The sequence below is a fragment of the Musa acuminata genome, chromosome BXJ3-7 (assembly GCF_036884655.1).
Source record: "Musa acuminata AAA Group cultivar baxijiao chromosome BXJ3-7, Cavendish_Baxijiao_AAA, whole genome shotgun sequence".
NCBI lineage: Eukaryota > Viridiplantae > Streptophyta > Magnoliopsida > Zingiberales > Musaceae > Musa > Musa acuminata.
Window position 1 is genome coordinate 39,117,951 of NC_088355.1, and position 27,498 is coordinate 39,145,448.

General features: G+C 40.3%; 5 protein-coding genes and 1 long non-coding RNA gene across 10 annotated transcripts; 3 read left to right on the forward strand and 3 right to left on the reverse strand.

The window, feature by feature from the left end:
* Positions 1-58: 58 nt before the first annotated feature.
* On the reverse strand, positions 59-8,185 carry LOC135642765 (CDP-diacylglycerol--glycerol-3-phosphate 3-phosphatidyltransferase 2-like). Of its 3 annotated transcripts, none has more exons than XR_010498055.1 (11): positions 7,838-8,185; positions 5,868-5,965; positions 5,166-5,216; positions 4,947-5,060; positions 4,354-4,410; positions 4,161-4,246; positions 3,743-4,089; positions 3,487-3,658; positions 2,675-3,411; positions 2,043-2,257; positions 59-850 (listed from the first exon to the last, which is right to left on the reverse strand). XR_010498055.1 is itself a non-coding variant. In XM_065159176.1 (7 exons), the coding sequence occupies exons 1-7, from the start codon at positions 8,079-8,081 to the stop codon at positions 3,972-3,974; spliced, it is 771 nt and encodes a 256-aa protein (XP_065015248.1). In that variant the 5' UTR covers positions 8,082-8,185; the 3' UTR covers positions 3,675-3,971. The 3 variants fall into 3 exon arrangements, 1 of the variants encoding a protein (XP_065015248.1); XR_010498054.1 differs by having other exon boundaries at positions 4,161-4,249; XM_065159176.1 differs by lacking the exons at positions 59-850; positions 2,043-2,257; positions 2,675-3,411; positions 3,487-3,658 and having other exon boundaries at positions 3,675-4,089; positions 4,161-4,249.
* Positions 371-2,397, forward strand: LOC135586052 (syntaxin-22-like). Of its 2 annotated transcripts, XR_010498056.1 has the most exons (6): positions 371-512; positions 589-666; positions 803-922; positions 1,368-1,525; positions 1,593-1,693; positions 2,144-2,397. XR_010498056.1 is itself a non-coding variant. In XM_065159178.1 (5 exons), the coding sequence occupies exons 1-5, from the start codon at positions 457-459 to the stop codon at positions 2,270-2,272; spliced, it is 522 nt and encodes a 173-aa protein (XP_065015250.1). In that variant the 5' UTR covers positions 371-456; the 3' UTR covers positions 2,273-2,397. The 2 variants fall into 2 exon arrangements, 1 of the variants encoding a protein (XP_065015250.1); XM_065159178.1 differs by lacking the exon at positions 803-922.
* A 1,849-nt stretch (positions 8,186-10,034) lies between the features above and the next one.
* On the forward strand, positions 10,035-19,494 carry LOC135642763 (uncharacterized). Of its 2 annotated transcripts, XM_065159174.1 has the most exons (18): positions 10,035-10,192; positions 10,760-10,829; positions 10,929-11,483; positions 11,576-11,773; positions 11,872-11,985; positions 12,353-12,411; positions 12,585-12,651; positions 12,794-12,845; positions 12,970-13,062; positions 13,216-13,299; positions 13,431-13,849; positions 15,186-15,247; positions 15,542-15,611; positions 16,196-16,276; positions 16,384-16,485; positions 17,453-17,577; positions 18,000-18,120; positions 19,080-19,494. In XM_065159174.1, the coding sequence occupies exons 1-18, from the start codon at positions 10,149-10,151 to the stop codon at positions 19,188-19,190; spliced, it is 2,427 nt and encodes an 808-aa protein (XP_065015246.1). In that variant the 5' UTR covers positions 10,035-10,148; the 3' UTR covers positions 19,191-19,494. The 2 variants fall into 2 exon arrangements, with proteins under 2 accessions (XP_065015246.1, XP_065015247.1); XM_065159175.1 differs by lacking the exon at positions 10,035-10,192 and having other exon boundaries at positions 10,904-11,483.
* Positions 19,447-20,129, reverse strand: LOC135642766 (uncharacterized). The gene is made up of 2 exons (XR_010498057.1): positions 19,822-20,129; positions 19,447-19,662 (listed from the first exon to the last, which is right to left on the reverse strand). It is a non-coding gene; the product is annotated as an uncharacterized LOC135642766 (long non-coding RNA).
* An 884-nt stretch (positions 20,130-21,013) lies between these two features.
* LOC103992564 (dof zinc finger protein DOF4.6) lies at positions 21,014-22,804 on the forward strand. Its single transcript, XM_009412316.3, has 2 exons — positions 21,014-21,136; positions 21,847-22,804. Exons 1-2 carry the CDS (start codon positions 21,110-21,112, stop codon positions 22,552-22,554), a joined length of 735 nt encoding a protein of 244 aa, XP_009410591.2. The 5' UTR covers positions 21,014-21,109; the 3' UTR covers positions 22,555-22,804.
* A 681-nt stretch (positions 22,805-23,485) lies between these two features.
* Positions 23,486-27,225, reverse strand: LOC103992565 (probable sugar phosphate/phosphate translocator At3g11320). The gene is made up of 4 exons (XM_009412317.3): positions 26,564-27,225; positions 24,925-25,028; positions 24,490-24,718; positions 23,486-23,958 (listed from the first exon to the last, which is right to left on the reverse strand). Exons 1-4 carry the CDS (start codon positions 27,029-27,031, stop codon positions 23,812-23,814), a joined length of 948 nt encoding a protein of 315 aa, XP_009410592.1. The 5' UTR covers positions 27,032-27,225; the 3' UTR covers positions 23,486-23,811.
* Between the last annotated feature and the right edge of the window lie 273 nt (positions 27,226-27,498).

Here is a 27,498-nt window from a genome sequence, read left to right on the forward strand (position 1 = left end):
TACCCTATCAAAACAATAGCATATGACCGAAAGCTAAACACGGTCAACCCAAACGAACCTGTCGACATAGAAGAGCTCATGAACGTGGTAACCTCCACTTGCTATCGACTCTTCGATTTCGGCGTCTCGTCAATGATCGGCAGGTCCTGTACCTCTCTCTCTCTCTTCCGTGTTGGGTTTCATGTATTCCCTCGGGTCTGAAGCATCCTCTGTTCCCGGCAAGTATCAAGGAAGACGATCGGCCCATCGGTGAGGAACACCTCCGCAGCGCTTCAAGCTCTCGATGCCAGCCGCGAATATGTACGCACAGTCTCCGTTCTCCATTCTTTCTCTCTGTTCTTTAAGATCGTCTTCCTTTAATGGCAGGTCGATCGACGAGTTTGAAAGGTAGAAGTCGAAGCTCGCGGGGCCTTCGTAGCCGCGCTGCTAGATCTCCAAAAGGCCCAAAAGCTCGCTATGAAGCGGGAAGATGCCCGCAACGCCTCCCCTTCTCGGCCTTGGCCGCTGACGAGGTCTCCCTGACTCCCTCTTCAACCGATCACTTCTTTTGAGTCGCTTGATTGCACATAACGTAGTGGATTTTGGCAGCTCGCCCGGCGAAGAGACTGCTGCGGGAGAGGATGCAGGTGATGACGACGACAGGTTGCTGCTCTGGGAACAGACGAGGTAAGCATTTCTGGAGTACACAAAACAGAGATTGGCCCAAATAAAACCTTCAATTTGGTTTACACCAAGATGATGGTACGTACGCTCTTTAAGATCCCATGGGTATATGCTGAGCCATGGAACTCATATCTTACAGGAGAGAGAGAGAGAGAGCCAAATCCATTCATTTTCTCTCTCTTCATGCCTGGAGGAAAACATCTGAGACATCAGAGTAAATACAAATCGATCCAATCCGCTGGGCACAAAATTTGAGAAGGTTCAACATAATTAGCATTTTGTGTGTGTGTGTGTGTGTGTGGAACCCCAAATATCCAAATCATAAAAGAAACAATGCTATTACAGCATCAAGAAACTTCAACACACAAAATGTAGTTGAGAAAGATAATTTGTGATTCTTCTGGGGACATCTTGGATAGCTAATCGCTCTTTAAACTTTCAAACTAGCACTCGGGTCGAGTGATACCAATAACCCGACTTATGATGTCCAGAGATGTTTGATGTAAAGGATGAAAGTAATTATACTTTGGGAAATTTGAGTTTCAACATTAATAAACCTTAACTTGATGCAGAATGAAATATTGTTTGAGTGTTGGACATCTTTCTTAACTTAAGAAACCAAAGGTTTTCTACTATTAGTCTATACTCTGCTAGTTTTTCTTCATTTCGAAAGACAGTTACGCGGAAATCACTTTCATCCGCAGGCAAGAGTTACTCTCCTTGGAGAATGAGATAGTCTTCAATGAGGCCATAATAGAGGAAAGGGAGAAAGATATCAAAGAAACACACTACGATGTACAGCAAATACACGAAATTTATCAAGATCTCGCTGTCTTACTTCATGACCAGCCTATCGGTATAGGTAAGCCTAAAATTGGTATGCATCAAATTCATTTAATGGTGTATTAATTTTGATTAATGTTAGACAGATAACATCGATAAGCGTATCGAAGAGTCAGCAGCATCGACAGGCCGAGCTAAAGAACAACTGTACAAGGCTTCCAAATGCACTAGAACTAGGTCTTCTTGGGTGAGTCTTGGTAATACCTACTTTAAATAATCCTAGTCGCTAAGTTGCTTTGAACTCGTAAGCGAAGCTCTTAAATGGAAACTATTAGTCAAGAGACTAACTATTCCATTAAAATACATGAGTGCTAAAACAAAAACAGGAGAGTTTAGTAAAACAAAATGAGATATAGCATTGCCAGGGAGCTACTCATTAAGCATATTCAGTGTGATCAGGTGTTCCTCTAACAGAACACTCTTCTAGAAACATAATTAAGATGCAGAACTGGGAATGTGGTATTCTGTAGCTAAATTCCTCTAAATATTAGAAGCATAGACTAGGAAGAGTATTAGTTTGTGCAAGAACTGATTACCTGAAGCTCCTCAGTGTATTTATTGTATGAAAGAAATAGTACTTGGCTCCAAGAGATTCTATCACTGCAATCAGGATGATGTCTGCACTTCTTTTCAACAGGTGTGCTGGGTGTTGATAATTTTGGTGCTGGTGCTGGTGCTGGTGCTGGTCATCCTTCTCCTTGTTCTCATCTTGCACCGGTTGCTTGCCCGGCATGACAATCCAGTACAATCACTAGTGAAGCAATGATCATTCGAGTGTCAGGCAATATGTATCGCTAATCAGTTTCTAACATCTCATGATTGTAAGCTAATTTTGAAGCATCACAATGTTATCGAGTATGCTTTCTACTAATCTATAGCTGAATTCTATCAGTCCTGTGCTAACCTGAATTTGGAAGCAACTGTATCTGCTCTTAGCTAGCGAGAATATGCACAAGTAGCAGCTCAAAAGCAAGAAAGAAACAAACAACGCCCTGTTCTACAAATTTCTTGGTCCTGTTTCTGCTAATTTGACTTAAAGCAATCATAAGTGAGTTGCATTCCGGCAGCAACTCATGTCAATCAAAATTTGGAACTCAGCGATATTAGAAGAAGCTACAAAAGCAACGAGTTGAACCAAAGCCAAAGAACAAGAGAACCAGTGTTTTACCCGTCACTTGCGCTCCATCAAACTTGGCATAAGCCTCCAGATTTCGCCTCTCAGCTTTATCCACCGCATCGGCATCGGCATCGGCCTCCTCCTTCACGGCGGCAAACCATCTGTTCTTCCCGTCCATGCGCCCGCCCTAATCGACACACCAATCGCAGACCACCACTCGCAATCATGCCCATCGTTCTGCTGCGGCGTGAACCCTTCCACGAACACCACCGCTGGCGAACCACACCCTCCTGACGTGAACCCTTCACCCCGTTGAACGACGGCCTTGATGCCAGGAGATCAATCAGTTCGTGCTACCGGTTGAGGCCAGGGCAGCTATCGTGGTGCACGAACTGATCGATCTCCTGGCTTCAAGGGCGTCGTTGAACGGAACGAAGTCCCAGTCGAGGAGGCGGAGGGTTTTAGGGGGTGGGGGCAGTTTGGGGAGCCAGAACGAGACGGAGGGCTTGGGAGGCGGACGAAGTAGAACTGAATGAGAGGCGGTCGTTGAGGGGCTTGGATGGAAGTGGAGGTCGGATCGCCTCAGAACCAACGTCGCGGGCGCTTGTTCTTGGATGCAGCCATAGCGCGGATCGTGAGAAGGATTTAGGAAGACGTACCACTTGAGAAGCGAAGGCGACACCGCTCCGGTGGAGGAGAAGGGAAAAGGAGCCGACGACATTCGAGCGGACGAAGAAAAGAATGTGTCGTCTTGAATGCCTCTTCATTCGGCGGTTCCGTTACATGCTCTGGGCAACATAAAATGCAGGACTCCGATGTCATTTCCATCACCCCCAAAGCTCAAACAAATATACCTATCATACCGGCCGATGACTCGGCGGTGTCGATCGACGGCGTCTCCGAGAAGGATCCTCGGCAGCCAACGTCTCGAAATTGATGATGGTTTTTGAACTGCAACTCATGTTTAGGCATTTAAAATAAGAAAAGATCAACCCCCGCGCCAAAATATGCCTACTGTCGTCAATAAGCTGTGATCTGTTGAGACAGGTAGGACGGTAAAGCTTCAGCAATCTACATTTTCTACTTTGTATGAGGTCACATACAACCCATTCAGTGTACCTTAAAGCGAATTTTGTCCATTTGGCCGGCCGCCAACCCAACGATGCCCATCTTACTTGCACAGTTTCTGTTAATACATGTTCTTATCTATCAATGGCGATGAATCAGCTTGCTTCTCTGCATATATCCCATCTGTAGCAGCGGCTTTGAAACAGCTACGGATGAATAGTGCCGGTGCATCATCTACATTGTTATTTGTATGCTCGTGGCAGATTTAGCCTCTAACTATCTACTTGAGCGACACTGTCCATATCTTCCTCGTGTACACGACTAGTGACCATACGGCAAGGCCAGCTGAAACATAGAGCAGACCTATGCCAGAAGCTAAAACACTCGGCACTGCCATGCTGCAATCACACTTCAAATATGTAAGAATGATACCATAAACAAATGAATGCAGCGCGAACAAGATCGTAACCTGGGATCTCTGCTAGCAAGAAGGGCAGTTAGCGCAGTCATTTGTGTTGCTGCTTTCCATTTCCCCAATTTGTTTACTGCTACAGCCTGCTGCCATAAATTATTTGGTTACCATTGCAAATTTTCCAAACATGAAATGCAAAATATATTTGCTGATAAAACAACACAACCAGTGGAAAGCCAAAAAGAGATACCTCAAGAGCAAGACTATTCTGAGATGCAGCCCACTCTCTGACTGCCGACATAGTTATCTACAAAAAGAGATGAATGCTAAAAACAGCCAATGACCATTGAGAAAAAAACAAACAAATCAACTCCATCTGAAGTCATAATATATAGAAAAATGGAGTTGCCAAATTGAACTTTGATTTCCTTATTGCATATATTTACTCATCCATTTCTTCTGAATTTAGTCTGAAGTCTACAAAGCACCACAAACATATAAGGTTGACAGAAAAAATAAACCTGGGAATAAGTTATACACAAGCAGTGTGAATTAAATAAACAAGAGTTTTGGAGGCCAAAACACTTAAAATTGTGCACCGATTTTGTCCTCGTGCATTAATAGACTAACTTTTGATACGGGAGGCAGATATGACAAACATAAGGTTGACAGAGCAAATATATTAAAGTTATATATCAAAGGAGTGTGAATTTTAAAGTTATTTGGTTAAGTGGTATAGGAAAGAATACAAACAAATAATAGATAAGAAAATGAAGGAATGAATGAGCTTCTTGTGTGCACACACATGGAAAAAGAAACCTTAGTTTACAAAGTGGTGATTACCTCTCTACCAATGATGGTGATTGAAGGTGCCGTCAAAAGCCATGGAACATCCCCAAATATAGCACATTCAAAAGGTTTAGTGCACAACAATACCAATGTGGCAGCAACCATAAGCTTCGAGCAAATGAAAAAAAAAAATATTATTATTCACGCATATAAATTTAATATAGAGAGAGTCCTGGAACTTGACAGCATGTATGTAAAATGGATAAGGTATACCTTGTCAGCGACAGGATCCAAAAATGCACCAAATGCTGTTTCAAGCCGCATCTAGGAATTGCCACAAGTTAGTGTCAATTGTGACTAATATATTGGTTTGTCACATGCAAGGTCATCAGGGTGTTACGACAAACAATCCGATCAACATGGGCCTAAAAGAAGCTTGGTCCTGTACTTCAAAAATTGCCACCCCATAGAATTGCAATGAATCATTACCCCAAATGACAAGATCCAACAAGGTTTCAGATATTGCAATCATCAATTATCTTCAAAGATTTATTAAAATCTTCACCGCAATCTAAAATGAGTTTACATTTATTAAGAATTAGAAATAGAATTACTGAAGCTAAACTTATCTTTTTACTAAGAGATTATTTTAATTTTTGGCAAAATGGGAAGTTTCAATAACTAAATCAAAATAAATTTGGTGCAGAACTCCATTTTTTTCTCAAACATGTTGAAGTGGGCTATGGCACATGCTTTAGTTTATGTTTGTTGGTGAAAAAAAAGTGGTTTCTTTTTCTCACTTCATCAGATTTTCAATTAACTCAAATTTCTGATTGATTTCATTATCATAGGACATGATTCTTAAATGGTGATATGATTCACAACTCATTCAACCACAATGCCACCTCAGGTTCTGATTCAGATCCTGACAACATTACTCAATCAAGGTTGCAGCATGACATATGAACCACATACCTTTCTTGCAATATAACCATCTAGCCAATCTGTAATTGCAGCGAGAAGAAAGATGCTTGTTGTAGCAGTTGCTCCCCACCAACCATCCATGTAAAAAGCTAATGAGAGTCGTTAACATGTCAGCCTTTGCACTTAGACAAACTATAAAATTTTACCGGTAGATTTATATAACCACCTGAAAAAATACTGAATATAGTAATATGCTATCAACAACAAGTTTTTCACAAAGAAGAAGAAACATAGATAACCTCCCATCCATTGTAATAGAAAAATATAAAGAGCTTAGTGATAAAGAAAACTGCACTTTTCATTCAGCAACTGGATTAAGTGCAATATACAATTTAGAAGATGGTGTGACTGCCTACAGAAATTCAGTACAACTCTTTCACTTTATTGAATAAACTGCAGAACCATAAATTACTCTGTTTGATGTAGGGTATTTAGCGTAAACCAAAAAAACAGAAAGAGATCATAAACGAGGCAAAAAAAAAAAAACCGTCAACAATTACCATTCTATATGGAGAAAAAAGAATCAAGAGTACAATAATCATTAGCTTCTAGCTGATAACTGACACAACCACTAAGACAGAGGATCTAAGTATAAAAAGTTAATTAGAGGCTAGGGTTACTGGAGAAACTAGAACTACTGGATGACATAAGCTGAAATCCCAACAGTCACATAATGTGAAAGGCTTACTCATATTGAACTTGCACCAATTGGATGACCTAACTTTACCAGAGATCAAGTTCTTAGCAAATGAATTACATATTTAAGTAAACTACAAAGGATGCACATGACCTGGAAATTATTGTCAGGTACATATCTGAAGATACTTCAATCGGTAAAGATATTTCCAAAATGTTGAACCAAAAATCTAAGCAATTGAACTTGATATGCAACAATCAGTGATCAACAGATGCAAATCACCACATAATGCAGCTATAGAATGGAGTTAAATTTATATTATGGCTATCTGATTTGGTTGATCACTACAAAATACTAAGAATTCAAATTAGTTTTGAATGTTTACATTTGTGCCAGCATCACATTTGGTCAGTCCACAAATTAGTTTTGAATGTTTAGACACATTGTGCATTTTATAGACAAGTATAGATGAAATTTCAAAATTCAAAAGGCCTTCGACTGATTGATCTCCGAGATTATTGGTAACCAATAATGCTATTAAACAAATTCAATATATTTTTAATGTTCATAATATTTAATAATCCAAGATGTAAGGGTTCATTTTCTCTAGTGCCACATTACAGTCTTTATATGGAGCCTGCAGGTTCATCCCTTGATGGACTGTTGAATATGCAAGGCAGATCCAACTATTGTCAACTATTTTCAAGAATCTTCCTATGATGGTCTGTCTGTTCATGGGTTTTTGCATATAGTTAAAGAGTTATAACAAAAAGAACAAAGGCAAAGCATCAATAACTCGTCCTTTGTTATAATATGTAGGATATGAAATCTCATTGTTTGGTTTCTTCATCGAGGGCAATACTACCCTCATCGGCACCGGCCACTGCAACCACAACCAAGCAATTCCGCAAGAGAAAATGGTGCTGAATTTTAGAACACTTTTGCTTCTTATCTTGGGAATGTTTTATTTGGTACTGATGTGCCGCGCTTCCCTTTTCTATCTCTAAAGAAAGGAAAGAGGGCCTTACAGATGTACGATTCTTTATCTTCCATTCTCCATATACATCACGATTATCCAAAGAAAACCATTATTCTTCCGACATGATATAAGAAAGTAAAAGAAATCTCGATCACATGCTTCAAAACCTTAAATATACAAAGACCGAGACCCTCCTCGCCATACGTTTTAGCACCCATAACAAACAACATACCTTTAAGTCGAGAAAAAAGGGCATGTATCTAAAATTAGGGTAATCATTTCTCGGTTAAGACCGAGAAATGACGCATGAGAAGAAGAGATTAGATCGGCATTAAGACCACGTACTGCTCACGAAAAGGGGGATGGCGGCGACCCGGCCGATGGTGAGAACCGTCGGCAGAGTGAACAACCTCCCAGGACCATTCTGCGGCATCGGCGGCGTCGATGGCGGCGATTGCTTTCGCCCACTCATCTGCATGCCTACTTTCCCGCCGCCGCACTGGTAAAGGGAACCTATGGCGCTTGCGGCGTCGCCACGGGGGTTCGTCTCTCCCGGCCCACCACCCGCCTTCTTTCTTGCGCGAGCCATCCACGATCACCACAACCACCGAGACTCGCGCCCGTGTATCGCGCCGTGCCCTCCCTGACCTGCTGTTGCGAAGGCGCGATTTATTTCTGGGCCGTCCGGTTAGTCGTGTGCGAGTACGTTACGAGTAGGGCAGATTCAATGCTCAACGAGCAGAACGGCCGCGGCACGTGCGAGAGCGTGTCATCTGAGGCAACAAACTCACGTGGATGATGGACAGATAAACCGAAATATACGAATCCGATAACAATTAATGGATCTCAATGTTGGGTTCGATAAGGAAATTACATCAACGATGGATTCAATATCCTAACCCATTATAGATCTGAGGCGCCAACTCAAACAACCATATAGGGATAATAACGATTTATCGGCTCTCATGGATTAAACATCAAAATGAGGGTGTTACGACGATTACAAATGATCCTTTGATTGCTCATTTATAAAAGTCAATTTTTAGCTTATCTAAGAATTGAACTTATCTACATAAGTCCATTTTACCTCACAAAACTTAAAACAACTAACTTAAGTGTTTAAGGAATCAGTCAGGAAACTCTTATTCATATTGACCTTTGTGTAGGATCTACCAAAGAAATTGAAGTCTACGTCAATTTTATGACTATCTTAGATACTCAAAGACATTTCAAATATTATCTTGGAGCCATCTTAAATGCCTTGATGCTATGTCAACTACTATTCGAGGTTGGCACGATAGTTATTCAGATATCCTCATGCCTTTAAGATCAAACCATCAATTGACGATATCCGAATACTATCAACAAGTATATTTTAAAACCAATACCGGGTAACAATCAGTATTTTGGAATGTTAATATATATATATATATATATATATATATATATATATATATATATATATATATCTTAAAGTAGCTTATGTCTTATAAAAAATATTCACAATATAATTTAGTGAGAAATAAATATAATTTATGACTTTTATAAGGTATAATTTTTTTTAATATTACTTTTATATTTATTTTTATGATTACATTTTTACTTACTATATGTACGGACTATACGATTTTTTTTGTAATATTACATATATTAATTATATTGTTATTTATATTATTATTTAAATATAAAAATATGTTGTTAACAATAAATATTAAAAAAAAATAAAACATAAATTTATCACATAATATTCAATGGACTTTTGAGCATATTAAAATATGATTCTCATTTCTTGTTCACCAAACATTCAGAACATTTCATATATGTAAACCTCTACCAACATGGTCTTTAACTTTCATATGTAAACCTAATAAATGATATAATAAGAAATTAGATCCAATATGACATGATATGTATATTAAAGATGCTAGCAATATAAACATTTAGTTTCCTATGCTAAGAGAGCGCTCTCTCTCTCTCTCTCTCTCTCTCCTCACCTATGTACTTGTAAAGAACATCCACGAGAGCATCACGGCATGGACCATAACTCACTCTCTCTGTCCACTTCCCATCATCATACCATCCTAATATACTCGTATTCTTTTCCTCGCAGTGCGGCAGCTACGATCGTGTCGCCGTATGCATGCCCCGTCGACGTGCTCCCGATGATGCATGCACATGCATGCACGCCGGCCATCTCTTACCATCATGAGCATCATTGTTGTTGTTGATATTAATTTATAGACAGTACTGTGGGCCCCAACAACTCCTCCAATCGTCGTGAGAGTGGCGGTGTGCCGACAACGTTCCTTCCGACGGTACGTTAGCGTTCGCACACTTATTACACGAAAGGGTCCCGCGTAGCTTCAACTTCTTTCTCCAATCACAATGTGGGTAGAAGTTGGGTGTCTAGAGAAACGTCAGTAATTTATGGTTCAAACAGAAGCACCTCACGTCATCATTCGGCACCACCCAAATTAGTGTTTGGAAGGCAGTAAGCAAAATTAAAATGATTATATATATATCTGTTATATAAACTGGCGTTAATGTGTCTACATATCCATATGTGAGCCGAGCGGCGGCGTTAGTGTTCTCTGTTTCCAGTCTTTCCGGAGTCAGTCTCCTCTCTGTGTCGCTCGAAAACGACGTCCTAGCGGAGATGAAGGGGAAGAACCTCCCGATCGTTGCGTTCGAGCACAAGAGGTGAGTCATGAGCTGCGATCTATGATCTTGTTATTGTTGATGTTGATGATGATGAGGATTGTGCTGCCGATCGAATCCCACGTGTTGAGCCGGTGGAGGGCATACCCTTCCCGTGATGCCTGCTCTTACTACACGCCGATTTCTTTCTTCTTTCTGTCCCATTTCTTTCTCGTTACGTGGATCTTTGAGATTACAACTATTCGAGCAATGTGGTCGCCCGATCTGGACTTCTGCGTTCTGGATCTGCGTATATTGGTGTTGGAAAGTACGGATTTCACTGTTCTCTATTCCGAGCTCTCTGATGGATTACTAGTTCGCGAATGGCCTCCCTGGATCTCCTTCTGGAATCTAGGGTTTTAGCTCGAACGGTACATAAGTCCATGGATGCTCTGACTTGGTCCCTTTTGTGGAATTCTTTTTGCTTTTAGGGTGTAGTTTGTTATGCTTCGAGTTCTGGCTGAATTAACGTTGTTCTTATGTTGGATTTGAGTTTCTTGTATTTTGAAGGGTAGTTCTTTGTTTTTTTTTTTATGCGTGATGTTCTTGATGGTGAGGATATGTGAGCAGGGATGCATATGGGTTTGCAGTGCGGCCTCAAAACGTGCAGAGGTACCGAGAGTATGCTAATATTTACAAGGCAAGGCTTCCGTTTCTAATTTCTCCTATTATTTTGGTCGAATTTAGTGGCCTTGATGTCGTGGATTGGTTTAGGATGTCGTGATGATTCTGATTCCAGGAGGAAGAAGAAGAGAGAGTGGAGCGGTGGAAGGACTTCCTTGATCGGGTGGTTAAGTCTGACGGCACGCCCACTGATGACAAACCCACGGAGGAAAACAGCGTTCTGCTGCATTTGGATGCTTCCAGAGTCTCGGAGAAGGACAGCGATCCTGACGAGCCTAGCGAGTGTTATGACACAGAGGAAGTTGGATCACAGAAGGAGAGAAGAGTTCATCGGGTCCAAATTTGGCCCCAGACCAGGCCTTCCCTTACTGTCATTGAGCAGATGATGAGCCTGCGAGTAAAGAAGAAAAACTTCCTGGAAGGTGGTGAAGAAGGCATCAAAGGAAGTAGGAAAAACCTTGCTCCTATAAAAGAGTCAAAAGCCACAGAAGACTCCGACGATGAATTTTATGATGTGGAGAGATCAGATCCAGTCCAGGAGTTACCTTCTGGAGATGGTGTCACAGTTGGTATGGCTGGTCAAGGAGTACCTAAGGATAGTGACTTCCCTTGGAAGGAGGAATTGGAGTGCTTGGTCCATGGGGGGCTCCCTATGGCTCTCAGAGGAGAGGTGTATCCAGGACTTAGCTGTGTATTGCCTGTTGCTACAGCTGGTTTTTGTGCTTCCACTAATCTACGTCTACCAATGTCTCTTAACTGTAGCTTTGGCAAGCTTTTGTCGGTGTTGGAGCTCGCAGGTTGGATGGATATTATAGTAGCTTGTTAGATCAAGAATCTAAGGCTGATGGAAAAGAAGTTGATGCTCTGCTTATAGAAGGTGATGCTGTGCTTAAGGATGACACTGAAAGCAAACCAACACTACCCCAGGGAATTGAAAAATGGAAGGGACAGATCGAGAAGGTCGCTACCATTATAAAGTGTCCAACTTCCGTTTACTCAGTGTGTCATGGTAACTCAAATGCTGAATTTCAAATTACTTGCTTATGTTCTCTTTACAGGATTTACCCAGAACATTCCCTGGTCATCCTGCTCTAGACGACGATGGGAGAAATGCTTTGAGGCGGTTGCTCACGGCATATGCTCTGCATAATCCGTTTGTTGGTTATTGTCAGGTACTCATGCTTATCATGTTTCTACAGTGTGTTCGGTGTCATCATTCTCTTTGGGAATAGTTCTGCAAGAGTTGCTGCAAGGTTAAACAGCTTTTATATAATCTAGAGAATGTATTTCTCTTTCTGAGCTTTTCTTCTCTTATAAAGTATATCAGAGTGATTACAAGTACTGGAATTCAGACTCTTACACTTTCAGATTTTATGTTAGATGATCTGTCATTTTCATTCTGGGAACACGCAGAACCTATTCCCTCTCAGCCAGTCCTTTATATTCTTTTATAGAGTTGCTAGTTATATTTCTTTCTGTTCAGAAAAATGAGGATTTTCTAACTAAATAGAACATCTTACTTGGATTTGTATTCTGCAGGTGATGAATTTCTTTGCTGGATTACTGCTTCTGCTGATGCCTGAGGAAAATGCATTTTGGTAGGTTTGCCTGGAAGATTTAAAATTTAATCAAGGATATCATTTACGTGTTTAGAAAAAAAATTATATAATTGCTTAGCATGATTCGGCAATGTGAGTAGTGAGTTTTTTTTTCTGTAGATAGATATAACATGAAAGAATTTACTGAGCCTAAGTTTTTTGATGTATCACAGGACTTTAACTGGCATCATTGATGACTATTTTGATGGTTACTACTCTGAGGAGATGATTGAATCCCAGGTGATATTGTGATGAAACATGTGCTTCTTTTTAAATTTGGGATGAGTTTCTACCATGCTAGTCACTTTCCATGTACCTATGTCAAGAGGTTAGATTTGTTACTGTATGCTGATGTATTAATGTATGTGGAAATATGTTCCAGGTGGACCAACTTGCTTTGGAGGATTTAGTACGTGAAAGATTTCCAAAATTAGGTCCTAGTACCTCATATTTTTTGCTACTCTTTATTGTCTTCAAGATACTGTGCTGGTAAAATATCAACCAACACGAATTTATGTTTGATATATTCATATCTATATTTTTATCCTTTATTTGCAGTGAATCATCTAGATTATCTCGGAGTGCAGGTGGCATGGATCACAGGACCGTGGTTCCTTTCCATTTTCATGAATATGCTTCCCTGGGAAAGTGGTCAGGTTTTCCTATGCAGAATTTTGTAACTGTTAGACCATTAGTTTACCTCTACTAAAATCTTTTCATCCTTGTTATTTTTTTATTTTTCAAAAAGGTGCTATACAATATGCGTTCTTTTAATTTCGTCTTTGATTTTTTTTTAAATTATAGTTCTTCGTGTTTGGGATGTGCTTTTGTTTGATGGGAACCGGGAGATGCTTTTCCGAACAGCACTTGCTTTGTTGGAGTTATATGGTACTGCTTAATATATTGATGGATCTTGATCTGTTTGACAGTTTGACCGTATGAGTACATTAATTGGATACAAAGTCTAGTTTGTTACATGGAATATAACCAATGTTGTTTTTTCTTGTGAACTTTTCTAGGTCCTGCAATTGTAACAACCAAGGATGCAGGGGATGCAATTACATTGGTGCAGTCACTTGCTGGTTCGACTTTCGACAGTAGCCAACTTGTTTTGACAGCTTGTGTAGGATATCAAACTGTAAATGAGATGAGACTACAAGAATTAAGGAACAAACATCGACCATCTGTGCTTGCTGCCATGGAGGAAAGGTCCAAAGGAATGCATGTTTGGAGTGACTCTAAAGGTCTTGCGACTAAGCTGTATAGTTTCAACCGTGACAATGGACTCCTAGTTTCAGAGTCAAAATCAGAAGAAAATGCTGGTGACACGAAAGCTATTGGCGAAGTGCACTTCATAGATTCCGATTTCACTAATTATGATGGTAGTACTCTGACATTTGATGCAGAGCTGGATTCTTTACCTGATCTTCAAGAGCAGGTAATCCTTCTATTATTTGCTGTTGTAAAGTGTGTGTTTCACTTTCTAGTTCGAGGGTCAAATGTTCAATGTAAGCAAATAGACTAATGATGTCCAGTAGGCAGTGAGCGTTGTTAAGGCCTCTTCAGTGCATTAAATACATAATGAAATATAAAAATGGTTACCATTTGGAAAAATGACTATTACACTTGCAATTGTTATCAATTTTTTTTTCTAATCTTAAAGACTGGCTTTGATTTCCAATCTGCTCAATCTAAAGTGCTATTTTAACTTGCATGATAAGCAAACGCATTGGCTTTTAATTGTCATTTTTAAAATGAATCTATGGGCCACCAGTTGGATAATTCTTGAGGCACTTTTTCATAAGTAATCTCACCTTGTTGTCTTTTCATGTTCATAGTGCTTATTACTCATGTGTTTTCCGCTGTTATTTATTTGTAAAAGCTACTCATGTCTTTTTTAAAAATGACATGAGTAGCTTTTACATATGGTGACGGTAACTGGAATGTTTTCTTTTATAGTTGTCATTCTAAATTTAAGAATATCTAGTTGAATAGGAGAATAAAGCATATGGTATTGTACATTTTGTGGAATAGGTAGGAGAATCACAAAGAAAGCCAGTAGCTTTTGGTTTTGGGAGGGAAAAACACCAGAATTAAACTGAGGCAAAATCTGGTTTTGTTTGTTAAGCAATATTGTTGATGGGACATATCAGAATTATTAAATGTTGTAACTATGTATCCCACAAATATAAAGAAAGCAGGATCCCTCATAGATCAATCGAACATTCTACTTCAGTGAGTCTTTGTACTTCTCTTATCAAATATTTTGAGTTGAATGATGTGACATTTAATATCACCAACCTCACCAGGTTAGAGCACTATTTTAGGGCATCTAATTGGTTTACCTAGATTTTCAACCATAGAAAAAGGCCCAAAGATTGAAAGCAGATGCATTGGCATTCTTTAGTAAAATGATTTGCTAATTTCAGATTCTTGAGTAATCGAAATTACTTGGACATGAACATCAAGCTTTGGGGGTTGCCTGGTACAGTAACCTTGTCAGCTGAAATGGGCTATGCTTATTTTATATCAAATGCAGCTTTCGTGCAAATATAACAAATAAAAAACATATAAAGCTCAGGGTAATAGAAATCAAGCTTTTAGTACCAAAAGAACCATGCTTTCATTGCTGCTATTTCTTAAGTTGCCATATAGGGTACATCATTTCAATGATTCTGTGCTTTAATCTAGGCCTTGCCTCATTATCCAATAATGAAAAAGGGTGAGAAGTCTACTTGAAATGACATACTTTTCCGTGTACCCTTAATTTGTAGGCCACATGGTTAAGGGTGGAGCTATGTAGATTGCTAGAGGAGAAAAGATCTGCTACCCTCAGGTTTGTCGTTCTCAGCATCCTATTGGTGATAATATTAGAAAGTAGAAACTAAATATTTAAACATGCTTTCTCTACTCTTAAATTAATATATTTACTCTTAAAGCCTGAAAATATGTGCCTGATACCTGTGTGTTTTTCATCTCGAGTCGATGACATTGATTTTACATCACAATGAAAAATGCTCCTAAAACACAGCCTGGAACTATTTTTCTAAATCTAACTAATGTCTACATGACATTCTTTTAGTTGTATGGCATCTAAGTTCTGCTTGTTTTTATTTAATCATTTTCATAGAGCCGAGGAGTTGGAGACAGCATTGATGGAGATGGTGAAGCAGGATAATAGGCGCCTATTGAGTGCAAAGGTATATGATGTTTTAAGCTGTTAATTTTTTCATATTGAACAAAGTTTTTTATATTCTCGATCTGGTGTTTTAAATTTCTTTCGTTAATTATATGGTGTTGCTCTATTGGATGGATTGTAATATATGTATGTTCTTAATGACACCCATAGAGTTAAAACTGACTGGTATATACTAGTATACAGTGTGTCAATGCACTGAAGTATAGCAACATTATAAACAAGATTTTATATTTGTTTTCCCATCAGTATACCATGGTATGTACTGATTTAATGCTATACTGGCATGAGTTATGAGCTTATATAAAAATCGTAGTACATGTATATATGTAGAAGTATTACGCATATCTGTATATAAAACAGATATATGGTTGCACACAGATATATGGCCAGAAAAAGTGTGTATGCATATGCATATGCATGTACAGACCTTTATTTGTATGTATATTAAATGCTCCCCACAGAGGCTGTTGCCATCTGGTTAATCTAAACCTTTTCTGTCTCTAGTTACTTTTGTGTTTATCACACATGCTGGCTCAATTTTTCTGGCCATCTGGTTAATCTAAGTGCTATTGCTACTGTTCATAGGTTGAGCAGCTGGAGCAAGAGGTAATTGAGTTGCGGCAGGCTCTAGAAGACAAGCAAGAACAAGAGCGTGCCATGCTTGAGGTGTGCCAAAATTGTTTCTACCTTTACACTATGATTTTCTCCTACCATGCTGTTCGGTATCTTTGGTTGCTTTTTTATACAAATCAATGAGCTTTGCACTTGTGAAGGTACTGATGCGAGTTGAACAAGAACAAAAGGTCACGGAAGATGCTCGCCATTTTGCTGAGCAAGATGTTGTTGCTCAGCGGCATGCTGTGCATGTCCTCCAGGTCTTTTATAGTCTACGATGTTTAGATTGCATTTTCAGCTGATTCTGATACTTGTTTATTTTTAAGTGGAAATGTTTTTTCCAGACTAGATAGATTTGGAAGAGAGATGACCATGAAACGACACTGATGAAGTTGTTTTAGTTAGGGGTTGACGCATTTGCATGGAATTAGAGGATCGGAAACATAAGATCAAGATTGACAATTGCATTGCTAACAAGTAACAACTATATCTTAGTTGATGGCTCACATGGAATTTGGACATTTTGACTGCTGCAAAACTGGTATCTCATCAATTATGGCTAAATAGGAGGATACAAGTCAACCTCGTGCAATTTTTTTCATTGCTTGGTTTTGAGTGTATTTGCAGAGAGACTTAGTTTTCTGTGCATCTTTATTTCTTCACTAAGGTTTACCTATTACATGCTGGCCTGAGTTGGAGAGGTGATCTAGCTTGTCAAATTATGGTCTATATGCACATAGCTCTTACATCTTTGTTCTTTGAATACCTTCCACATTCTTTGACTTGTGCCATATGGGTACAACTGCAAACAGAAGTGGAACCTAAAATCAAAGTGTCTATATTGTTTTTATATAGCTAAAATGAATGCTGCTGTGCCTTGAAGCAGTGCTGAGCTTGCTTTTACTGGTGAAGGATACATAATGAACTGTACAAAAAAAAATCATTTCTTAATCATTATCGCCTTTTAACAGTTAGATGGCAATTTTGTGCCACTCACATTTTTTCTTCCATGCTTATGTTTCCACTTCTAATTTTCAGTACCATATGCATTTTATAACCCTTTGAGTTGTTGCTCTCCTCATCCTATACATTTATTGAAGGAATATATATTGTTCCTACTGATTTTGTTATTCACTTTTCATTAATACAACACATTTCTAAATTTGATTAGGTTGTTATATCTTTACTTCCTGAAATTTTTTACCCACTACAAATAGATATATGCAGGAAAAATATGAACAAGCCATGTTCTTATTTGCACAAATGGAGAAGAGGGCAGTAATGGCAGAGACGATGTTGGAGGCTACATTGCAATACGAGTCTAGCCAGCTCAAAGCACTTAGCTCCCCAAGGTATATGTTAAATCACTTTCTGTCAATTCTTCTTTTTTCTTCCACTGGGTTGTTAGAAGAGCATCAAAATCTTACAAGCCACTCTTGCTTGCCAGCAGGAGTATCCTTATCTCTTGATCTTCATGTAGTCTTGTTCTTTTCTCGACTTTCATCAAGCATATGTTGTTTCAGCACAGGATCATGATTATGTTATCATGCCAGGCAAAAGCTGGCTGTGACATAGGTTCAAACTCCTTGACGTGATGCGTTCCGATACCTTCCTCGGGTGGCATGTTTGGACCCATGCCAGACTGTCATGACAATCCTTGATTTTCATATCTTCTTCTCTTTATCATGTTCACATCAAACACACTCTTCTCAATTCTCTGATGTTGGCGCACCATACATGCACGTGACACAACTTTGTGACCTTTTCATTTCAGGACACCAACTGCAGATTCCTCGTCCGTGCGAACAAGTCACGACTCATTTCTGGATGTCCCTGCCAGGAAAATAAACTTGCTTTCTAGGCCATTTGTACTTGGTTGGCGTGATAAGAACAAGGTGTTTACCTATAACTTTTTTTTTTGGGGTCTAGATTCTCTTTATTGTAGAAAGCATTACCTCTTAATTTTATTGTTTTATAGCAAACTGGTAGTTGAGAAAAATAATGCTGCTTACCATAATAGAACATCTATTACAAGAAGTTGTAAATTTAATAATGTCAGACATAGTGCACTGCGGTAATGATATTTTGTTGTCTAGTAATGATCTCTCTAGTAAGCTCTAAAGCCCGCCTTTATAGGCTATTTACAATTTCACCACCAAAATTTTAGTAGTGTTTCTTCGTCCAAAGGTTAAGATTTAGGACTCTCCATGCGGAGTTTAGCCACTAGTAGTATACAGAAAACAAACCTAATTGGAAACTCTGATTTGCTTATGCTGCATTTGCTATATATGCATGTTATGCACGTTCTCAAGTATTTTAGATGACTCTCAACTTGTCTCTTTCATCCAATTGAACTGCCTCCCTTTAGCATAAATCATCCAATTTTAAACATACTTGATTTTTTAAATCTAGGACTATGGCCTTATTGGTCACACTCGGATAATTTTGGTTCACTAGCTTAAAATTATTTAGCTGAACAAAATATCATGTAATTTTCTATTGTTTGTGTGTGTGTGTGCGCGCGCGCACGCATGTGCATGTGCTGCCGATGGCTTTTCTCCTCCATGGTGTAGGACTTAATGATCTTTTTGTTGCATATTACTGCTATGGTTTTCAATGGTTTCGTAGTAGAAAACACTACGACCTTCATCTCTTGCAAATCTTTTAATCATCAGGTGACCCTTCCTCACACAGTCAGCATAATCAATGAGCCTTGGGCCTTTGCGCACCCCCCTATTGTCTCACACCATTGGAACTATGAATTTTTTTTTTTTTATCTTTATGCACCTGCCTTTATTTATATTCACCCACACGAATATGTAATTCTGATATATCATGTTTTATGTATTTCCAGGGCGCACAGATTAATCCCGAGGAATCCAGTGATGGGAAGCCGAGCAATGAGGGTGAACAAAATGTGCAAAACTCTGAACAGAGAAATGAATCGACATCAGGAGCTGGATAAGTGAAACTTTAGACATCAAATTATTTCATTGCATGTTTGATTTGCTTTTATGCAGTTTCTTGTCTATATCTATATCAATGATCCCATATGTTTATAGTAATGATTCAGTTGCGGTCATTTGCCCTAAGCAGAAAAGCGCTCCACATTTATCTATCTACCGAGGAGGAGAAAAGCGTTCCACATTTTTATTTAGGCTTGTAGGTTGTATAATTCTTGTTGTAAATTATCAAACAAATAGTACATATTAGCCCATCCATTGGTTAATTTTCTTCAATAAACATCGTGAGTAAAATGGTTTACATTACATGTGTTCCCCTTAACTCGATGTAAGCAGCAAGCCAGTTAGCATGAGGAGGCGAAAACTAAGCCGAAGAAGAATGGTTTGGATGATGGCCTGAGCAACTAACTGTCTGACCTTTTTATTTTTGCTGCCTTTGTTTCCAGGACTCGAGTGCATGGTTCGTCTGATGCCCTGCTGGAGATGAAGCACTTCAATTGAGCCATCATGATGATGCAAATTGGAAATAGGTGCATGATAAGCATCAATAGCCTTTCACTGGCGCCTTATGAAATACTCCAAAAATGTGTGTCAACTTAATCAGAGGCAGTTTAATCAGGTGCAAGAAGCAACCTGCGAAACGGTGCTCCTCTGGTGTAGTTTCTCCCAAGCCCAGTGGCGGTGTACTTCTCATAATGGTTCGGTCGTTCCAGGTTCGATTTTGGTGACGCATGCAGGAAGAAAACGACAGACGAGGGCGGCGAACGTACACTAGGGGAGCCAAACAAGAGATGGCGGCCGCCGTGCCTCCAGCCATCCCTGCCCTAACAACCCGCCGCGCTCTTCTGCCGTGCCCATTTTGGCGCGTTATACAACATCGTCGCCCGCACCGCCTGACGCACGCCGAAGCAGAACGGGCGTGCGCTCCTGACGTCCCGCCTCCCAACCGCAACGGTGGTCTTCACGCGCTCCTCGCGTCGCCTATCGGAAACGCCTCCTCCAGTTCAACCTCTCCTCCTGGTCATCCACTGTACGGATGATGCGTAGAAGAGGCACAACGGAGTCTCCAATCGACGTCACATGGAGAGGCAAATATCCAAATCTTGACCCGAGCATAACTCAGATCGAACTCTGCAGTGACTCGCAACACCAGAGTCCAGAATGCCAATACCATATGCCGATAATAGATAGATCAATAAAATTAATACTAACGGATTAAACTCATAAACACAAATTTCAAGTGTCAGATAGAGTATAACCAATCGACAATTTATTTAAGTAAATAAAACCTTTTATAAACTAAATGGTATATATAAAAAAAGAGATTAGAGTACATTATTATACAATAAATTTTTAAAATTTTATTACATAAAAAATTAAAGTATATTTGCCGTATACAGTAAATATAAAAATATTTTAAATAGATGATTAGTTTATATATATATTTTTAATGCTAATAATTTGTAATAAATGTTTTGAAGTAATATAATTGTTTCCTGAGTAGAGAAAACCAAAACGATGGCGGGCATGTGGTGGCATGACGGGCTGTAGGGCCCGAGCAACGAAGCGTTATTGTGGCGCTACACTCCACGGTGGGCCTCCGCTCTCTCTCTCTCTCTCTCTCTCCCTCGCTCCCTCCCTTTCTTCTATCTATCTGTCTCTTCGTGAGAATCTGTTGCAGGGGAAGCGGCTGGATTTTTTTTTCCCGATGCTTTTCGAGCGTGCAAGTCAGAAGCGCGTCGTTTCATTTCGTACGTGCGTAGCCTAATCATTGCCTTCCTCTCTCTCTCTCTGGTTTCTTCCCTCTCTCTTATTTAATGGCCGGAAGAGGTGAGATGTCGGTTCTCCTCAACATCAGCTTCCGCTTCGCCTCTCCATCCTCACTTCCATCTCTCCGAGGCGCTTCTCCTTTGGGCGGTGCATGGAAGTTCCTAAAGCTCGCAGCCAGGTACACATCTCCGCGATGAAACCAAAGTGAAGTCTCCTGCACTTCACTTTGGTTTCATCTGACTTCTTTTACATCTCCCGACTCTCTCTTTCTTTCTTTTTCGGTTTGTTTTGCGTTTTAAGATCTGGTTTGAGCGTGAGATCGGTGGATCAGATTCATACATAGGTACATATATATATGCATGTCCTTTGTGTAGCCGTTGCACAGTCTTGTATTCAGGTTGAACACTCCTATTTGCCTGTCGATGAGCTATTCTTCTTCTTCTTCTTCTGCGTGTCATCACTCTCTTTTCGAGCTTTTGTTGGTCTGTGATGACAAGTGATGCTCATCTTGTTCTTGAATTAACACTTAGCAGTGTAATTTGAGTTCTTCTATATACCTTCAGCTAAAGCTACCACAGCCACTTCTTTTGCTTGAATTATTAGTGAAGCTTCCCACTTGAGACATCATGATGAAGAAACAAAGCTGATGCACTGCCTTTACAAAGGCTGACATCCCACTATATTGCTTCTTCCACTAAAGCTTGCTCCTTCCTGACTACTTACTAATCATGTTGTTGGCATGCTCACAAGTTTCTCTCTTACTATCTTCATGGCATGCTTTTATCTTTATAAAGGCTTCTTTTGTACTCTCTATCATAATCTATCATTTACTATCTTCTTCTTCTTCTTCTTCTTCTTCTTCTTCTGGTCGTGTGATTTCTTCTGCAGGCCATGGCTGGCCAACAGCTGGGAGGGCTGCGACTGTGCCCCAAGAACCAGCTGCAGCAGCAGGAGAGGAAGCTAGTTAGACCTCACCCAGAACAGGCCCTCGAATGCCCCCGCTGTGCCTCCACCAACACCAAGTTCTGCTACTACAACAACTACAGCCTCTCCCAACCCAGATACTTCTGCAAGGGCTGCAGGAGGTATTGGACTCAGGGAGGCTCCCTTAGGAACGTTCCCGTCGGAGGTGGCTGCAGGAAGAACAAAAGATCCACCGCTTCCTCTAAGAAGGCACAAGACACTGATCCCGTCGCCGCCGACTCCACAAACGATCATCCACTCCCCCCTCCCTTCTTTCCTCCACCACTTCTCCATGACCTCACCTTGGCCTTCGATGGCCATGGCTTTCTCCCGGACCATGTACTTAACCTCGACATTTGTGGCTCTGTCGACACCGTGAACCCAAGTGGCTCGAACGACCTTTGCTATGGCCTCGGTGGTGTCGCCGGGGAAGATGGACTCGTGCGCTTTGAGGGAGGAGGACTGGGAGATGCAACAGACAGAGCAGTGGCCGGCCGTAAGGACATGGACGAAGGGGAGACCAAAGCTTCGATGGGCCTTCCATGGGCTGGTGTTGGTTCTTCTTGGTATGGACTCATCAGTAGCTCCACCACCACCACCACCACCCTCGGAGACGCCTATGCTTTCTTCTGAGGCTACTGCTGCCTGTGTTCTCGGTTCCTTCATCGTATTCCGCCTTCTTTTCCCCTGCTGTTTACTACACATATTGTGGAGTGGGTGATGATGACTCCATGATTACACAGTAAGATTAGGGTTCAAAGGGAGGGATGTGGTGACTGCATTAGTTTGTATGGCTGTGTCTGCACGGGGAAGCAGAAGGAGACGCTGCGAGATAGAATAATTTCGACAACGAAATCTTAGTTCAGATACGGAGGATTTATTACACGAGATCATTTTTGGGGGTGAAACAGTCGACCTAAATAGCAGTCCCTATTAACCAATCTACTTGCCGACTGCCTCATGCATCAGTGACGTGATTTGGGAATGCACAGTGTGTGTTCCTCCCGACAATGTATGCAGCTCCAAAGCCCAAAAGGATATGATCTCTTACAATGTATGCAGCTCCAAAGCCCAAAATCTCATCTCTCAGAATACATATCTAGTTAAACAATCGAGACCAAAAATATATGCAATCTTATATAGACTAAAGACATATGGTAATTCCAGTATCAGCTCATTAAGCAAAAATACACAAACCGAAGCTTCATACGAGCAAACAACTACGATATCGCGCGTTCTAAAGATACTGATGCAGTATGAGAAATGGTGAGGCTTGAGATGGTTTTCATGACTTGGTTTCTATTTCGATTGGGTAAAGGTTTTAGCCTGGAGGAGTTCGATTAAGATACCGAAGAAAAGATGGATAAAGAGCAAAACAGAGCAGAGAGGGCACTACAAATTAGCTGTGGCATGGGAAACTAAGAATAACAAGCATGATATTATTGGACATGGAAAAGAAATGAACAATTAGTCATTTTTCGATAGATGTATGATATGAATGCATTAAGTAACAACGAAATGAGGTCTATGATCGTCTTAGAAGCCAAATATCTGTCGATCAGAATTCATAAAGAACATAATCCATTAATCAGAGTAAAACTTGAGTAAGATGGAGCATAATCTCCTTGCAAAAGAGTTCCATTCTTCTGAACCTCCATCAAAATGATATAGAAAAGAATGCAGCTCCAAAAAATGAACGAGGCCAATTAGTTATTGGCGCTTCCTAACCCTACTCGCTAACTGGTCTTAGGGTTTCAGGCAAAAGAATCAGATGCCGACATGAGTTGCACATACGAACTAAACCAACCTCCAGAGCTGCAGTTAACCCAATGCCGCCGTCACCATTGCACGAGGAACACACACACACCTGACCGTTGTTTCTGAAGAAGCTCACTTGTTGCGTTTCTTTGCTTCGCTGTAAAGAATTACTCCAATTACCGTAATAGTGTAACCAAACATCCCAGTCACCGTCACAGGATTCTTGAATATTAAGATTGAGACAACCACCGCAACAGCACCTTTGGCATTTCCAAGAACCTGAAATCACCAAAAGCTAATACCGTAGCAGCATTGCAATAAAGGAACCACACAAAAGCAGAATGATGATGAAGATCAGAATTTATCACTGAGCACAGTGTTCTTTCATGATGAAATAGCGTAACTTCCACAACTCAGTACATCTTCATGAGAGTTTTAGGTAAGGAGCTTGCCACGTGGCGAGTACAGAAGGCTAAAGGTCTAATGAGCGAGAGACCATCTGAATTCTCACCCATAGCCTAGAAAAGAGATGAAACTTATGCATTCATTTTGCAATGACGCAAATAAGTTTGATGGACTTCGTAGAGATACAGAATTTTGATACTGGCGTATAAAATAACAACAACACTTTCAAGTTTTCCCAACCGAATATGCTAGTCCCAGATCATAAAGCACACAAACGTAAACAGATAAATTTCCATAAAGCCCAGCAAATGAATATAAATGGAAATAGATGTACATGTATGTCCTTATCATTAAAAAATGTTGTATAGACAACCATGAGACAATGACATTGTGCAAGAATCGTACCTGGAGTGTCAAAGCGCTGGTGTGTTTGGTTACCAAAAAGTTCGTCAAATTCACAAAATAGGCAAGAGCGGAATTGAACAATAGGTACCATATAATCTTAATATCTTCTCTCGCAAGTGCCAATGTGATGCCGACCACATTTTGCTCCATAACTAATGTAGCAGGAAGCAATAAAACAACTGCTATTGGAGCCATGTATAGTAGAAGATTCATTGAATTCAACTTTTCCCTGATAAGAAAAAGAGAGGTGCAGAAAATTTGATATTAATATTGCAGAAGAAAAAGAAAACTACAACATTTTCAGGAAAATGAATGCCTCCATAAAATTTGCAGTCTATAATAATCAAAATAAAAACTGTGAGGCTCTGACAAGTGGATGCATGGATGAGTAGAGCAGACGCATTTGCATGTACGGAACAAAAATGCATCGATTACCCCTCAGAAGACAACAGTATCCCTTGCAATACCGACTTAAGTGCCCTTGCAGCAGTTGCACCTATACACATGATGAAACCAAACAAATGGAAACTTGGCTCCCCCTGCATTGTTGTAAATAAGCAATAAAAGTTAATAATTAGACAAAAACTGTACTCAAGGAACCATTCAAGCAGAAAAAGTTGTCGCTGGATCCACACAACAATAGCAACCATGATAAGGAAAGCAATAAAGGTGAGCAGAGAAAAGGCAAATGCCACTTTGAGTGCTGGCAGTATCTAGGTCAGAAATCATCCTCCTTGACACCAGCAAGGCCACTGAAAAATGGTCCTCCATTGAGAATCAAACTTCTCTTTCAATGCCTGGTTCTATTTCCAATTATTTACCCGATGGCGTTTGCTCAGATGCTGAAAGAATAGGGTAATTCAAATCATTTCTAATGGTGTTACATAAAAAGTAAATTCCTTTTTACTTTTAACTGCATGTTGAATTTATCCTTTTATAGCAAAACATGGAGTTCATAGATAACCTATAATGTATTACTATCTTATTCTCTTTATGTCTGGTCAGACACCTATCTAGATTTATTTTCTGGCATGCTTTTTTGTCAAAATAATCAATTTCCAATTTTCGGTTTTAACACATTAACATCGTTGTTTACATAAAAACTTACTAGTTAACCTATATTTTCATAACTAAACACTTTTGCAGTTTAAGACATTTTTATTGTTCGAGACATATGATGTTCGCAGACAAAAGTTGCACAAGTCGATGCGTAATCCCTGAAATGAGAACCGGACTAATTCGTATGATATTTAGCATAATTCACTTATGTGCTTGCTTAGTCATCTGAGCATTTAACCTAGTCTGCTGGAGGGGTCCCCTGACTACGACTATGCGGCAGTTCGACAACCTCGTAAAGAAATGATATTAGCATTACAAACTCGCAAGTCAATTCAATAACATTTTTGTGAAAAGCTTCGATGTAGAATGGGTTTCTGAATGCCAAGGCCTACATGTTTCTGGAAGAAGCTTATGGTTTTTTAGTTGCTACATATCATATCGGAGCATTGCAAGTAAACGATCCACCTCGTATCGACTAAAGAAAAAAATATTTCGTCCGATCGGCCATATTACATTCAACAAGCTCTAAGTTGTCTAATCAGATGCAAAACAATCAAGAACCACAAGCAGAAAGGAAAGATGTTTAAAGCAGCCGAAAGATGGTGCCAAGAGACACAAGATCATATGGAGAAACTCAGTTAAAGCTGGACTACTTTTAGATGAACCAGCCTCCCCAACTTAAAAAACATGCCACTTTAAGTCTTAACATCTAACATCTAACATGTAGAGTTATAATCAGATCTCGAATCCAAATGCAGAGAGTACGATAATCTAATCGATAAATCTAAATCTGCCATACTTAATTCCTCCTGCATTGTTTAGTATCTTACAGATCCATATCAAACGAACCAAGAAATGCACATCCACCTAAATGCAACGATTTCCTTTCTTTCATTTGGATTGCATGATGAATTCAACCAAGTACAAACATCAAACACATGATATACATCACAATCTATGGGAAAAAACTGGATCTATCTAATCCGAAGGGAGGAAGATTCGGAGTTAAACGTACCCCGCTGGCGATTATGACTCCGGCGACGACCGGGATGAGGGTGACGTAGGTGATCCAGGCCTCCCGCTTGACGGTCATGATGTAGGCGAATACGGCGGTGAAGAAGGGGGTGGTCGCCCCCACCGCCTGGTTGAACGAGACGGGCAGGTACTTGAGCGAGACGTTGCCGCTGACGACGGAGCCACAGAAGACGAGGCTGAGCGCGACGATCTTGGCGAACTGCAGCCGGGAGCGCACGGCCTGCATCGGCACCACCCTCATCCAGGCGATTGCCACGTAGCTGAGCAGAGAGCAGGCCGTCATGTGGCACATGGTGAGGAAGATCGGGTACTTGAACCCGTAGTTGCTGAGGAGGTACTTGTTGAGCAGGAGCACCCCGATGTTGGACGAGTACCACGACGCCACCAGCCCCAGCGTGAACAGCCGCCCGCTCACCGCCGGTGGCGACCAGTTGCCCTTGGTGCTCATCTCTGCCGCCTCGGACAAATGGGAGCAGATTCCGGCGTAGTTCCCGGCGAATGGCACCACCAGGGGTCGATCGGTGAGATGTCTAGGATTTGGGCGGTGCAAAAGGGATCGGATCAGAGGCAGATCGAGGAGGAGGGAGAGCTCGAATGCCGAATGGGGGATGCGGCTTCTCTTCTTCCGTCGATATGCGGAGAGTATAGAATATTCCTTTTTAAGTATATAATATATATAATATATATATAATTAATTATTTAATTAGTCCCTGTGCTGTGTTCTTTTTGGGTCATCTTCCGCCAGTGGCTGACCGTTGACCTTTTCCTTCTATGCCTCGCGTTTCTTGGAGGCTTGCTTTTTTTAGTTCTAATAATATTAATATTACTTGACGAATAAATAAGAGATGGATGGAATTATATATATATATATATATATATATAAAGGGAAATCTCCAACCTCGTATTGGATCACAC